Source organism: Cebus imitator, unplaced genomic scaffold, assembly GCF_001604975.1.
Source record: "Cebus imitator isolate Cc_AM_T3 unplaced genomic scaffold, Cebus_imitator-1.0 Scaffold50, whole genome shotgun sequence".
Lineage (NCBI taxonomy): Eukaryota > Metazoa > Chordata > Mammalia > Primates > Cebidae > Cebus > Cebus imitator.
In genome coordinates this window covers 4,463,237-4,477,977 of record NW_016107365.1, presented here as the reverse complement: position 1 = coordinate 4,477,977, position 14,741 = coordinate 4,463,237, and the positions used below count along the sequence as shown (strand labels likewise).

The 14,741-nt window shown below is 34.9% G+C and overlaps 1 protein-coding gene across 6 annotated transcripts in view; it reads left to right on the top strand.

Moving 5' to 3' along the window:
• The window catches only part of FAM169A (family with sequence similarity 169 member A), a 78,694-nt gene that overhangs the window by 46,652 nt on the left and 17,301 nt on the right, over window positions 1-14,741 (top strand). For all 6 annotated transcript variants that reach the window (XM_017527647.2, XM_037738170.1, XM_037738172.1 and 3 more), the window contains 5 exons: window positions 2,260-2,439; window positions 10,063-10,191; window positions 10,728-10,840; window positions 13,861-13,900; window positions 14,458-14,608. In XM_017527647.2, the coding sequence (XP_017383136.1) occupies window positions 2,260-2,439; window positions 10,063-10,191; window positions 10,728-10,840; window positions 13,861-13,900; window positions 14,458-14,608 (613 nt within the window). The remainder of the gene's footprint in view (window positions 1-2,259; window positions 2,440-10,062; window positions 10,192-10,727; window positions 10,841-13,860; window positions 13,901-14,457; window positions 14,609-14,741) is intronic.

Genomic DNA, 14,741 nt, shown 5'->3' with positions numbered 1-14,741 from the left:
ACTCAGGAGCCTGAGGCAGGAGAATCACTTGAACCCAGGAGGTAGAGGTTGCGTTGAGCTGGGATCACGCCACTGCATTCCAGCCTGGCGACAGAGTGAGACTCTTGTCAAAAAAGAAAAGAAAAGAAAAACCCTCAATTTCAAGACATTGAAAATATAATGGTTGCATTAGCTTGTTGATAAGGGTGTTACCAGAAAGAGGTCCAAGAGAGGGTTCTTGGATCTTGCACAAGAGAGAATTCAGGGCGAGTCCATAGAGTAAAGTGAAAGCAAGTTTATGAAGAAAGTAAAGGAATAAAAGAAGGGCTACTTTGGGGTAAGAGCAGCCCCAAGGGCTGCTGGTTGCCCATTTTTATGATTATTTCTTGATGATACACTTAACAAGGGGTATATTATTCATGCCTCCCCTTTTAGACCATATTTGGGTAACTTCCTTATGTTGCCATAGCATTTGTAAACCGTCATGGTGCTAATGGGAGTGTAGCAGTGAGGAAGACCAGAGGTTACTCTTATTGCCATCCTGGTTTTGGTGGGTTTTGGCCAGCTTCTTTCTTTTCTGCAAGCTGTTTTATCAGCAAGGTCTTTTATGACCTGTATCTTGTGCTGACCTCCTATCTCATCCTGTGACTTAGAATGCCTTAACTGTCTGGGAATGCAAACCAGTAGGTCTCAGCCTCATTTTACCCATCTCCTTTTAAGGTAGAGTTGTGCTGGTCCAAACGCCTCTGACAAGATTACTTCTTAGGTTCCTGCAAGAAATTTGACCCCTAGAAATGGCCTAACTAAATGTCAGCAATTAAGATCTAAGTATATTGGCAGGTGTATGGCTTACCAGCCCTTTGGGAGGCTGAGGCAGGGCAGATCACCTGAGGTCAGGAGTTCAAGACCAGCCTGTTCAACATGATGAAATGAAACCCCGTCTCTACTAAAAATATAGCCGGGTATAGTGCTGGTCGCCTGTAATCCCAGCTGCTTGGGAGGCTGAATAGGAGAATCACTTGAACTGAGGAGGCAGAGGTTGCAGTGAGATGAGATCATGCCATTGTCCTCCAGCCCGGGCAATGAGTGAAATTCAGGCTCAAAAAAAGCAAAAGTGACAAAAAAAAAAAAAAAAAAATCTAAGTATATTACCATATTCATTACCGATTCTAAATTTAAATTAGTTGATAGTCTCAGAGATTGTTCCAGAAAGTTATGGAAGTTCTCCAATTCAGTCATAAATAGTTCAAATTACTTGCTTGAACTGAAAAAAAGTTGTTATATTGATCAGCTTATTAAATGATATGATTGGTAAGACAAATTTTTGAAATGTTATCTGACATTTTGTTTCTTGTTTGAAGTACATTATTAGAGTTACCCAAAATCATATGAATAATCTGAGAATAATATTTTATTTGAGGCAAAAATGATAGAATAATGACATTTAACTATGAATTCTAAAATTAACAGTAAATATGACACACCACCACGCTCCCTGAACTTGTAAACTATCTTGATATATTAAAGGAGTTAGTACATCTATCAGGATAGTCAAAACCCATACAGCATGGTTCTTAAAAGACGAATCAACATAGCTGTATAATAAGGAGAGAGATACATAGATACTACAAATTATTTTGCCTGTTTAACCTTAAACATACAAAATATATTTAGCATTATATCTGTAGGAAATTATATCCATGTCTAAGACAAATATTTCCAATTCATTCCAATCTATAGTCCTCAAAAATTTGGAGAACTAATTTGTTTCTTTACTGTCATGAAGTAGGTAAAAATGAAATGGTATTCATTAGGAAAAATGCAGAGGGAAAAGATGAATGTTTTAAAAAAAAATAAAATATAGGTCAGAGACATCCTCAAAGAAAAAAGGACATTTAAGTACTAAGGTTATAGTATAGTCATCAGGTTCTCTTCAAATTTGAAATTTTAATAGTTGATAAGTTTTAAAGTTGCATAAGTCTATAGACAGTGATGGTATATCCAATACATATAGTGAAGTATATATTTTCAAAAATGGTACTGAGCTATTTGTCCTATATTTGATGATACTATTGGCAAACATAAAATACATGGCTTCTCTCATCACATGTATACATTATAATGTCTAATAGCTGGAAAACGCTTTATAACATTTATATATTTAACATTTTTTGATATAGGAAAATAAACATTTATAGAAAGACTGTTAAGTTACATCACTAAATGTATATGTATTTTTTAATGTGTGCAATTATTGGGTTTCTGTTCTTATTACTGCAGGAAGCATATGTGCCTCTTTTCTTACCCAAAGTTACCAACTGCCAGTTCTTGATACAATGTTTCTAAGGAAGAAATACAGAGGTAAAGATTTTGGGCTTCACATGCTGGAGGACTTTGTTGATTCCTTTACAGAAGAGGCACTTGGCGTACGGTATCCACTGTCTTCTCTCATGTACACAGGTAAATGGACTAAGTTAAAAAGTGATAAACTTGTCTCTGTGTCACTTGTGACTTGTTTCTCCAGAATACTATACGTGTGTATATATCAGTATCACAAAGATTTGGAATCTCGGGCTCTCTAGAACTAAATTTTGCAAATAAGCCCTTCCGTATTTGTTTTCTGGGGGTTTGGTAGTCTTAGAAAAAACTTTAATTAATACCGTAAAATTGCCGGGCACAGTGGCTTAGGCCTGTAATCCCAGGACTTTGGGAAGCCAAGGTGGGCAGATCACCCGAGGTCAGAAGTTCAATACCAGCCTGGCCAACATGGTGAAACTCTGTCTCTATTAAAAATAAAAAATTAGCCAGGCATGTGGCGCATGCCTCTAATCCCCGCTACTTGGGAGGCTGAGCCAAGAGAATTGCTTGAACCCTGGAGGTGGAGATTGCAGTGAGAGAACATCATGCCACTGCATTCCAGCCTGGGTGACAGAGTGAGACAGAGACTCCATCTCAAAAACGAAACAAAACAAAACCAACATCTACCATAATATTTGCCCTGTTAAAAGTATACAACTCAGTGGTTTTTAGTATATTTATAGTGGTTCAATAAAAACCAGCAATTCCAGAACATTCTCATTACCCCAAAAAGAAACCCTTTACCAATTAGCAGTCACTGTCCATTTCCCCTTCCTCCATCTGTAGCAAACCACTAATCTATCTTCTGTCACTGTGAATTTACTCATTCTGGACATTTCATATAAATGGAATCATACAGCATGTGGCCCTTTGTGCCTGGCTTCTTTCACTTAGCATGTTTTCAAGGTTCATTCATGTTGTAGCATAAATTGGTACTTCATTTCTTTTTATGACCGAGTAATATTCCATTGTATGGCTGTACCACAACTTGTTCTAAAGTGATGTTCCATTTTACATTCCCATAAGCAATATTATATGAAGGTTATAATTTTTCCACATCTTCATCCTCAGCAACATTTGTTATTATCTGTATATTTTACTACAGCCATCCACATCCTCACCATTTGTTATTATTTATATATTTTATTACAGGCATCCTAGTGGATATGTAGGGGCATCTCATAGTTTTGCTTTGCTTTGATGTTGAACGTCTTTTCATGTACTTATTGGTCATTTGTATACCTTCTTTGGAGAAATGTCTATTTAAATAATGTGACCATTCTGGGGGGGTACTAATTTGTTTATGGTAGCTTTTAAAATTAACAATAAATTTCAAACATACAAAAAGGTATAAAGAAGCTGGGAATGATGGGATATGCCTGTTATCTCAGTTACTCCAAAGGCTGAGGTCGGAGGGTTGCTTGAGTCCAGGAGTTTGAGACCAGCCTGGGCAACATAGTGAGACCTCATTTAAATTAAAAAAAGTTTAAAGAGTAAGGTGTTGGCTGGGCATGGTGGTTCATGCCTTTAATGCTAGCACTTTAGGAGCCCGAGGTGGGCAGATCGCTTGAGTTCAGGAATTCAAGACCAGCTTGGGCAACATGATAAAATCCTACCCTACAAAAATTACAAAAAATTAGCTGGGTGTGGTAGATTGTGCCTGTAGTCCTTGATACTTGAGGGGCTGAGGTGGGAGAATTGCTTGAGCCCAGGAGGTTGAAGCTGCAGTGAGCTAAGATAACACCACTGCACCCCAGCCTGGGTAACAAATTGAGAGCTTATCTCAAAAAAATGAATAAATGAATAAATAAATAAAAAGAAATAAAAAGAAGGTATCAAATACTCATGTACCATGTCAGCACATACCATCCATGAGAAATGGCTTGCTGCCAATGTGGTGGAAGCCTTCTGTGTACTCTTACCCAATTAGACTCACTCCCTCCTCTGGGATGAGTACTGTACCTAACTTGGCACTTATTTTTCTCACACATTTCTTAGACTTTAATACATATGTGTATGTTCTCAAACAATATATCATGTTGCTTTACATATTCAAAAACTATAAATATGTACTGTATGAATTCTTCTGCAGTTTACTTTCTTTACTCATCTTTATATTTGTGAGATTCATCCATGTGGGTTTGTATAGTTCCATTTATTTTCAATGCCGTGTTCCATTTTATGGACATTCCACTTGGTGTGATTTAAAACCATTAGTGGGTTTGGTTTTGAATTTGTGTAAAGGTCATATAACTTCTCAATGAAGTAAGATTTAATCCTACATAGTAATTAACCTAGAAACTTTATGAAGTATCATTTACTATTGATTTCAGCCTAACAGCAGTTATTTATTTCCACTGAAAATATATTTTTATTCTAAATCTTCCTTACCTTCTTTAATATCAGAAGCAATCCAGAAAATAGGAACCAAGTAGAGAATTGGATGCCCACCTTGAATCATATTTTCTCTCTATACCCATACATGAGAGTGGGATGGGCATTATGTGCCCTTGGTTAGTCCTAAAATGCTTTACTCTAGGTATTGCTTTACCGAATTTGGGGAGAGATACAAAGACATCCACTGCAGGCAGAATCCCCTAATACTTACTCTCTTCTGTGATTCTAGTGATAAATAAATTGAATATCAAATGAATTGCAGATGATCATCAGCTAATTTCTATCTTTGCATAAAGCCTTAGCACTTTGTGAGGCCAAGGTGGGCAGATCACTTCAGGCCAGGAGTTCAAGACCAGCCTGGCCAACATGGTGAAATCCAATCTCTATTAAAAATACAAAAATTAGCTAGACATGGTGGCACATGCCTGCCATCCCAGCTACTGAGAAGGCTAAGTCATGAGATTTGCTTGAGCCTGGGAGGCAGAGTTTGCAGTGAGCCTAGATCAGGCCACTCCACTCCAGCCTGGGTGACAGAGCAAGAGTCTGTCTCAAAAAAAAAACAAACAAACAAAAAAAAACCACAACTTGGCAGGCCTAGTAGTGTGCGCCTGTAGTTTCAGTTACTTAGGAGGCTGAGGCAGGAGGATCACTTAAGTACAGGAGTTCAAGGCTGCAGTGAGCCACTGCACTCCAGACTCAGGGAAAGAGTGAGATCCTGTTTCAAAAAAAAAAGAGAAGGCAAGTATCTATTAAGTTATAATTTATTATATACAATAACATACACCAATTTTAAGAGTACATTTCTGACAATTCCAAAAGTTCCCTTTGTGCACCAGTCCCCCAGCTTCCTTCCCCTCCAAACTCACTCCAGGCAAGCACTGATATGCTTTCTGTCAGTACCAATTAGATTTTTCTAGAGTTTCATGAATAATGGAAATATATGGTGTGTGTACTTCTATGTCTGGCATCTTATTTTTGAGGCTCATTGATGTTGCATGTCTCAATACTTCATTCCTTATTTTTTTATTTTGCTGAGTATTTCTCTCTCTCTTTTTTTGAAATGGAGTTTTGCTCTTGTTGCGCAGGTTGGAGTGCAATGGTGTGATCTTGGCTCACCACAACCTTTGCCTCCTGGGTTCAAACAATTCTCCTGCCTCAGCTTCCTGAGTAGCTGGGATTACAGGCATGCACCACCATGCCCGGCTAATTTTGTAATTTTAGTAGAGACAGGGTTTCTCCGTGTTGGTCAGGCTGGTCTGGAACTCCCTACCTCAGGTGGTCTGCCTGCCTTGGCCTCCCAAAGTGCTGGGGTTACAGGCGTCAGCCACCACATCTGGCCTAGATCAGGCCAGATTGCTGAGTATTTCTCACTTTGATGATACCACGGTTTATTTATCTGCCTATTGGTAGACATTTGGTTTCTGTTCTTTCTTGGCTATTATGAATAAAGGTGTGTGAAAATGTCTTTGTATGGACATTTGTTTTCATTTTCTTGGAGCAAATACATAGGAGTGTCATTACTGGTTTTTATGATTGTGTTTAACTTTAGGAAGTTGCCAAATTAGTTTCTAATAAAGTAGTTATGTCATTTTGCATTCCCGTTAGTAATGTGTGGAAGTTCTGGTTGCTCTACATACTCATTAACACTTGGTTTTGTTAATTTCTTTAATTTCAGCCTTTTCTAGTAGCAAGGCTATCTCACTTATTACGTGGATAATGCTATCTCACTTATTATGTGGTTTCAGTTTGCATTTTCCTGAAGACTAAAGATTTTGAGTATCTCTTCATGTGATTATTGGGTAATCATACGCCCTAAAAAAGGGTAGAAAAAGTGAGGTGTTTGTTCCTATCTTTTGCTTATGTTTGTATTGAATTGCTTGTCTTCTTATTGAGTTACGAGTTATTTATGTGTCTTGGATATTAGTTCTTTGTGTATATTGTTAATTCTTTCTCATGGCCTTTTCCTTTTCTTAATCTATATGCATTTATTTCAAGTAAGTTTTGATATTATTTAGTTTAAATCTCCCATCCTACTATTCTTTATTTGTCCCATTTGTTTTTTCTCCTTTTTTCTTTCCTTTTGGAAGTACTTATCAGTGTTCTATTGTATCGCAACAGTTGGTTTATTAGCCATGCCTTTTTGTTTTGTTTTGTGGCCTGTTGTGTTGGTTTTCTCCAGCTTCTTCCATCCTTTTAGTTTTGGAAACTAAACCCAGAACATATGAAAAATATTTTCAAATATATAGGGAAAAAAATGGATAGACTAGTATCCTAATTTCTGTACCAAGTCTAGATTGAACAGATGTTAAGATTTTGCAATTTTTATTTTAGTTTAAGAGAGAACTAAATACAATGTTTATTGATTGTAATAAAAGATACAGTTGATGTTCTCTTTGAATCCTTCTGTAATACATTCTCCTTTCTCCTTTCCTCCCCAGAGATAATTGCACTCCTGAAGTTGGTGTTTATTTTCCTGCTTACGGTTTCATATTTATGTCTGTAAACATTATAAAATATTATTTAGTGTGTTTTCTTATTTTTTAAACAGCTTTTTGTTGTGGTAAAAAATTGTATATAATACCTTATTTGTAGGTGAACACTTCAGTGGCTCTTGCACACTCTTTTCTGCTTTCTGTCCCTATGAATTTGCCCATGCTAGGTACCTCATCTAAATGGAATCTTAGAATATTTGTCTTTATTTGTCTGGCTTACGTGACTAAATATAATGGTTTTGAGGTCCATGATGTAGTCCATTCCTTTTTATGGCTGGATAGTTTCCCTTTGTATGAATATACCGTATTTTGTTTGGCCATTCATCTATTGATGGACACTTGGGTTGTTTCTACCTTTTGGCCATTGTGAATAATGCTTCAGTGGTTCGTTGGTGTGCAGATATCTGTTTGAGTCTCTGCTTTCATGTCTTTTGAATATATACCTGAGGTGAAATTGGTGGGTTATATGGTAATTTTGTGTTTCACTTTTTGAGGAACTGTTTTCCATTGTGGCTGTACCACTTTGTTGAATAAGTTTTTAAGCTTTACATAAATGGTGGCATTTTGTTCATTTATTGGCCCAATTTTTACTGAGCATTTTTAAAAGAGTTATCAATGTTGATTTAGGTAGCCATAACTCATTTATTTTAAATACTGTATAGTAATTTTATTATATACATATTACAGTTTATTCATATATTTCCTTACTGTTGAGCACTTAGGTTAGGTCTCCATTAAAAATAGTCCTGTAATGAATATTATAAATGTTTTCTGCGTATGTACAGCTGACCCTCCACTTACGATGGTTTAACTTTTGATTTTATGATGGTACAAAAGTGATACTTATTTAGTAGAAACAGTCATTTGAATTTTGATCTTTTCCTATGCTAATGATATGATACTCTCTCATGAAGCTGGGCAGTGGCTGCCAGTCAGTTCCCAGTCAGCCAGGCGATCACAAGGGCAACCAACCAGTACTCTACAGAGTACTGTATTCAATAAAGTATATGAAATATTCAACCATTTATCATAAAATAGATTGTGTATTGGATGGTTTTGCCCAACTGTAGGTTGTAGGCTGTGTTCTGAACTGTAAGTGTTCAGAACACATTTAAGGTAAGTGAGGCTAAGCTATGATGGTTGGTAGCTTAGGTGTAGTGAATACATTTTTGACTTAATGGTGTTTTCAATTTATGATGGGTTTAATAGAATGTAATCCCATTGTAAGTCAAGGAATATCTGTATAAGGTATTAGGGTTTATACCTCAAAGTAGAATTGGATCATAAAATGTGTCTCTTCAACTTTGTGTTGCAAAATTATTCTCCCACCAGCAGAGTGTGTGTTTCTATTCCCTTATTCTTCTTGGTGCTTGTCATTATCCCACAGGTGTGAAAATCTTATCTTGTTTTATCTTACCTTTCCTTGGCAGCTAGTGAGGTTTATCATCTTTATGTTTATTTATTGACCACTCAGATTTCATAAGGTGTAAATTTCCTGTTCATAGTCTCTGCCAATTTTTCTTTGGATAACCTTGTCTTTTGAATTCCATTGTAGAAATTCTTTATATTTTTTGAGTACTAATCCTTTGCTTTACTCTAAATGTCTCCTAATCTTTGTCTTTCTGGGATCATTTTCATGTAGAGGGGTGCAGTTCAATACAGTAGTCACTAATTTAAATATAAGTTAGAGTTAATTAATATTAAATAAAAATATAAGTTCATTTCCTAAGTAGCCACATGTGGCTAGTGGCTATTGTGTTGGACAGTGCTGATGATAGGACACGTCTATGTCCCAGAAAGTTCTGTTGCACAGTCCTGATATATACTAGGTTTTAAATCTTAATAGATCATAATTTTTCATCATGGACTGTGATTTTTGTGTCTTTTGTAAGAAATCCATCTGAACCCTATTCTCCTATGTTTTCTTTTAAACATTTTGGTTTTTATATTAGGTCTTAGAATTTGTTTAGAGTTTATGTTGATGTGAGGTCAGGATCTGACTTTATTGGTTTTTTTTTTAAATAAGGATTTTTATTTTAGCACCATTATTTTAGTAGTTTATCCATTATTTGCTGAAATATAATGCCTTTTCCATCATTTGGCAAGTTGTAGTTTATATGTGGTTCTTTCCTAGTGGAGTTTCTTTGTTATTTATTTGTCGGTTTTTTGTTTTTTGGTATTTTTCTTCTCCTTCCTCCCACCCCACAGTCTGTTTATATATCTTTATGTCAGTACTATGTTGTTTCAGTTACTGTGGTTTTATAATGATTCTTGGTATTTACTTGGACAAGTCTCTATCCTTATTTTTCTTCTTCAAAATTGACCTGAATATTGTTTCTTTTTTTTTTTTTTGTAGTTTTAAAACTGATGTATAATAGTTGTACTTACTGAATATTTTCTTACCCTTTATTCTTTAATTTTGGAATTTGGGATCAAGTTTTATTAAAAAATAAGTTATGTTGGGATTTGTTTGCAATTGCATGGAATTTATAGATCAATTTGGTGAGAACTGGTATTTTTACACTATTGAGTCTGACAGTCTTTTTATTCAGTTCTGTGTTGGACACCTCAGTAACATTTAATCATTTTTTTTCTTTAAAAACGAAGTACATTTTTAAAGGATATTTACTGTTTGGTCAAGGTAAAACTTGCATTTGGGATTTTATTTGGAAGTTTTATTTATAAATGACACTACTGTATACTTGAGTTGTGTTGGTGGTGTTTTGGTATCAAGGTCATGTTAGCCCCATTAAGTGAGTTAGGAAGCTTTCCATCTTCTGATTTTCAAAACAGTGGATATTTGAGATTTCTAGAAAATTCTAAATGTGTTTTTCAGCTTGCAAGCAGTACTTTGAGAAGTATCCAGGAGATCATGAACTCCTTTGGGAAGTTGAAGGTGTTGGACACTGGTACCAGCGAATACCAGTCACCAGAGCATTACAGAGAGAAACACTTAAAATACCAGGTAGGAGTGTTTTCAGTTTGAACATAAGTTCAGTTTACTTATCCTTGCTGGCACACAAGTCCAGTTTAAAAAGCAGTGGCTAATAGTGGTTATGTCTTAGAGTCCAGAGTAGTGGTGTATTGTAATGTGATAATTCTAGTAACAGAATCTCGTCTGAAGTTTGAATTTTTGTGATTATATAACGTTTGAGTCCCTAGTAATAACGAGACCTAGAACAGCTCAGTAGGAATTGGTGGGTAAGAAATAAACATAGATTACTGAAATGGCATAGAATAGGCACCAGTGGGGTCCAGAGTACCCACTAATCTCATATACGTCTCTCCAAAGCCCCTATAATACTTAAAATAACTATTTACCATTGTATATAATGGCAATGTTGCATTATAAGATACTGGTGAAGAGAACATCTCACACCTAGATTTTCATGACCCTTCTGTCTAGGCTGCTCTTCAGGGCTTTTAGGAAAGTCAGTACAATGTTACAGTTAAAACCAAATACTGGTTGGGTTACAATTTTTAAAATTCTTCTATACACAGCAGTTTCTCAAAATGAACCTAAAAGACCTATGTCTGGAGAATATGGTCCTGCATCTGTTCCAGAATATGAAGCAGGAACTGAAGACAATCAGTCTAGTGAGATGCAGCTAACTGTAGGTACACTGTATGTTTACTGTAGGAAATAATTTTTGTGTTTTTAAAATATAGATTCAGCTTATATTTGAGTTTTAAATGTTATAGTTCAAAAAAACCTATGTAATTTCTACTGTGTTAGTTTTCCTGGCATCTTCTGTTAATATTACTAAGGACTTTAATTTTCTTTGAAAAATAATTTTAATGATGTTAAAAGTATGAGCTAATTAAAGGTAATTTAGAATGAACATAAAATAATATAGAAGAAAATAAAAATATATAATTCCACTATTCAGATATAGCCACTGTTAAACATTTTTGCATATTTATTTAATATTGTATATTACAAAGCATGTATCTGTATATATTATATTTTTATTCTCTTAGATTGCTTCTAACTGCCTTCCTCCAGTAATGTAATATTGGAAGCATTTTCTTTGGCATTAAATCATTAAAACATGATTGTTAAATAGCAGCACACTATTCTATTATCTGTTTTAATTAAATACCATTATTTGTTTCTTTAACATAGAAACCTTAAATTTTTAACATTTTTAAATGGCCCAGGAGCAAACACATTTATATGTGAATCCTTGTGTATATGTAATTACTTCTCTGAACATAAAAATTTCCAGAAGTAGAGTAAGTAGGTGAAAGATGATGGAGTTGTTATGTAACGTTTGAGGCTGTGTATGCTAGGTCTTTGTAGAATGTAATGCACTTTGCAAATACTAAGTATCCTGAAAATAGAAGGAAAAGTCCCATTACCAAACTTCACAGGACTTACTAGGTCCTTTTCTAGAACCGATGTTTTGTGGTACTTGGTATTGCTTAAAATACAGGCCCATTGATGGGACTCTAGAAGTCTAGGGTTTTGGGGGATGGCATTTATTACAGTCACATTTTTGTATGTGTGTATCTAAGTTTATTTTTAGTGAGTGTTGAATATGCCTATGTAAATACATAGGCATATTGTATAAACAGCTGCTTTAGGGAATTATTTGTGCTTATTTTCTGTCTTAGTTAGAATGAGAGTTGACTCTATTTGAGTAGAAAATTTGTAACCATTGTTAAGAATAACAAATAATATAACTATACATAAGGAGTTGGGTTTTTGTTTTTTTCCCCCTACATTTGGAAATTCAAACTTGAGAATAAGCTCCTGTTCTATTCAGTCTAAATTTCTCAGATATACACAGATTCATTTAGTATTGGCCAGTTGTCATAAAATCAAGGAAAGTAGAAAATCTGTTCTTCTATAAATGTAATGAGAGCAATGATTTACTTTACACTAATCCAAATAATTTTAGATTTGTTATTTGAGTGAGAATATATTACAGTGGTACAACATCACAGTTGATAGCATAAATTTGGTTTTAGAATGTAACCTAATTAAGATTTTAGAAATTCTATTCTTCATATTACTTTAATGTTTTAAATAGTTGAAGGAAAATGTTTATCATATTAAACTACTTGTATTAAATCCCTTTTTATCAGTAACCACAAACAGTTTTGTTTATTTTAACTACATGATTTATTCTTTAGGTAATGATGGTATTGTTACCTATTTTTTCCTTTTTTGTATTTTTTGTAGAGACAAGGGTTCACCATGTTGGCCAGGCTGGTCTTGAACTCCTGACCTCATGGTTCACCTGCCTCAGCCTCCCAAAGTGTTGAGATCATAGGCGTGAGCCACTGCACCCAGCTGTATTTTTTCCTATTTTTATACATAAAACATTAACATATATTTCTCTTACGATACTTTTTGTGCCTTTTATTTATCCATCTTTACATTTTAACCTTTTGTTGGACTACAATTTTCTTGAAGCAACATTTTTGTCACATCATTTGTCACAATTGCTCCTTTGCTTTTGTTCTATAAATTGAAGGCTGTGTGTCTACTATATTGTGGCATTTCAGTAAGCATGTAATGGATGAATAAAGTAGTTACCGTGGCAAGCACTGGACATAGAAAGATATGGTTCTTAGACATTGGAGAACTAGATGATCCTTTGTTGGAAATACAGAATTAAATACTACAGCATAAAAATTATTATAGCAAGTGATTGGAGGTACATAGGAGAGGTTGACTTTTAAAGGTGGGTGGGAGTTCTGTGACATGGGTTGTTAGGGCATTCCAGAGGATACTATGTAAAAAAATTACAGAAATGTGAAAGAAAATGGCGTGTTTGACATGACAGAGGTACTTGGTATTTTGCATATGTTGAGAATTTGTATTCTAAGCAGTGGTTGGCTATTAAAGGTTTTTTTTTTTTCCTTTTTTTTTAAGCAAAGAAATGGTATAATTTGTGATTTGAAAGTATCACTTTGTCATTAGTGTGGAGGGGTTTAGATGGGATGTGATTAGAGCAAGGGATACTAGTGAGGAGGCTGTTGGAATAGTTGAGGTTCAAGAGAGTAAAGGCATAAACTAAAGCAATGTTAATACAAAGGATAGGGCAGTTTTGAGAGGTTCTTCAATTAAAATGGAAGGACTTTGTGATTGATTAAATGTGGGATAGGAAGAAGTCATTACTGCCTCACTGTTTTCTGGTTAGAATGACTGAATTGTCATTAAGCAATATGGGGAATAATATTGGGGAAAGATAAAGTTCATTTTAGGAATGATTGAGTGTGAAATTGGATGGGACATCCACTGGGAGATATTTCATTGAAAATAGAACTTTGGAAATCAGGAAGAAAGTTTGGAGGCTTACGTTGCATATTTGAATTCATTGGTAAGCAGATGCTGAAGTAGGATAGTGAAGGGAAAGCATGTGGACTGAGCAGAGAAGGTGGCTGAGGATGGAACTAGGAGAACAGTGGACACACTATGACATATTAGATGACTTGCATATGTTCTCAGTCTTATAAATTGAAGCTGAACTATAACCTTTTTATTTTTAAAGTAAATGTTCTTAACAAAAAGTGCTATTTGAAAAACATTTTACAATTTTTTTTTTTGAAACTATAAATGAAATAGATCCTTAGGAAGAAAAAATAGACTAAAACTTTAGGTTTAAATCTATCTCTTTTTTAGATGGATTCTTTAAAAGATGCCTTTGCAAGCACTTCTGAAGGTAAGAAATTCAACTGATATGTCCGTATTTGAGACTTCAAATTAGAGCTGTGTGCGTGAGCATGCATGCATGCATGTGTGTGTGGTGTCTCACCCTGAGTAAGTGAAAACGTTTTCAGCTCTAGAATCCAGATATGGGTTCTCATGCCACCAATGTCACTGATTTTGCTATGTGAACACTGAGTAAGCTATTGTACCTCTCTCTTCCTCTTTTCCTTAGCTATAAAATAGGGATGGTAATGTCTGTGTTGTTTATTTTCCAAGATTATTGGGAGAGAATGTAAGTGAAATGCAAAAACACTTTGCAAAGCCCAAGATAACATGGAAATGTGAGGAATGAATTATACAATTCATATAACTTGACAAAGTTATTATATATTTTAGAAAAAGACGTAAATTGTAAAATTTTTTAGCCTGACTTAAGTCAGGGGAGGGCAAACCTGTGTAATGTGGGGGATATGTGTAAACTAGTGTAGTTCTTGCATTTCTGTGTATTTTAATAGGTAGTCCTTTTAATATGTAATCAACTAAGTGCAGTTTTGCTATTTTCCTCCTCAGGTCATGATAAGACATTTGTTTCCACTCGTACTCGAAGTAGTAATCTAAAGCGGCCGAAGATTGGAAAGCGGTTTCAGGATTCTGAATTTAGCAGTTCTCAAGGTGAAGATGAAAAGACTTCCCAGACTTCACCTACAGCTTCAATAAACAAGTAAAGAATTGTTTATTTTACTCTCATTTTTTGTTTATTTGTACTTTCATATTAGTATTTAACATTTAAGGTAGAAGCTCTTTATTTTGTTTGTGTAGCAGATTACTTTGGTATAGGAGTTTGTATTTGAATT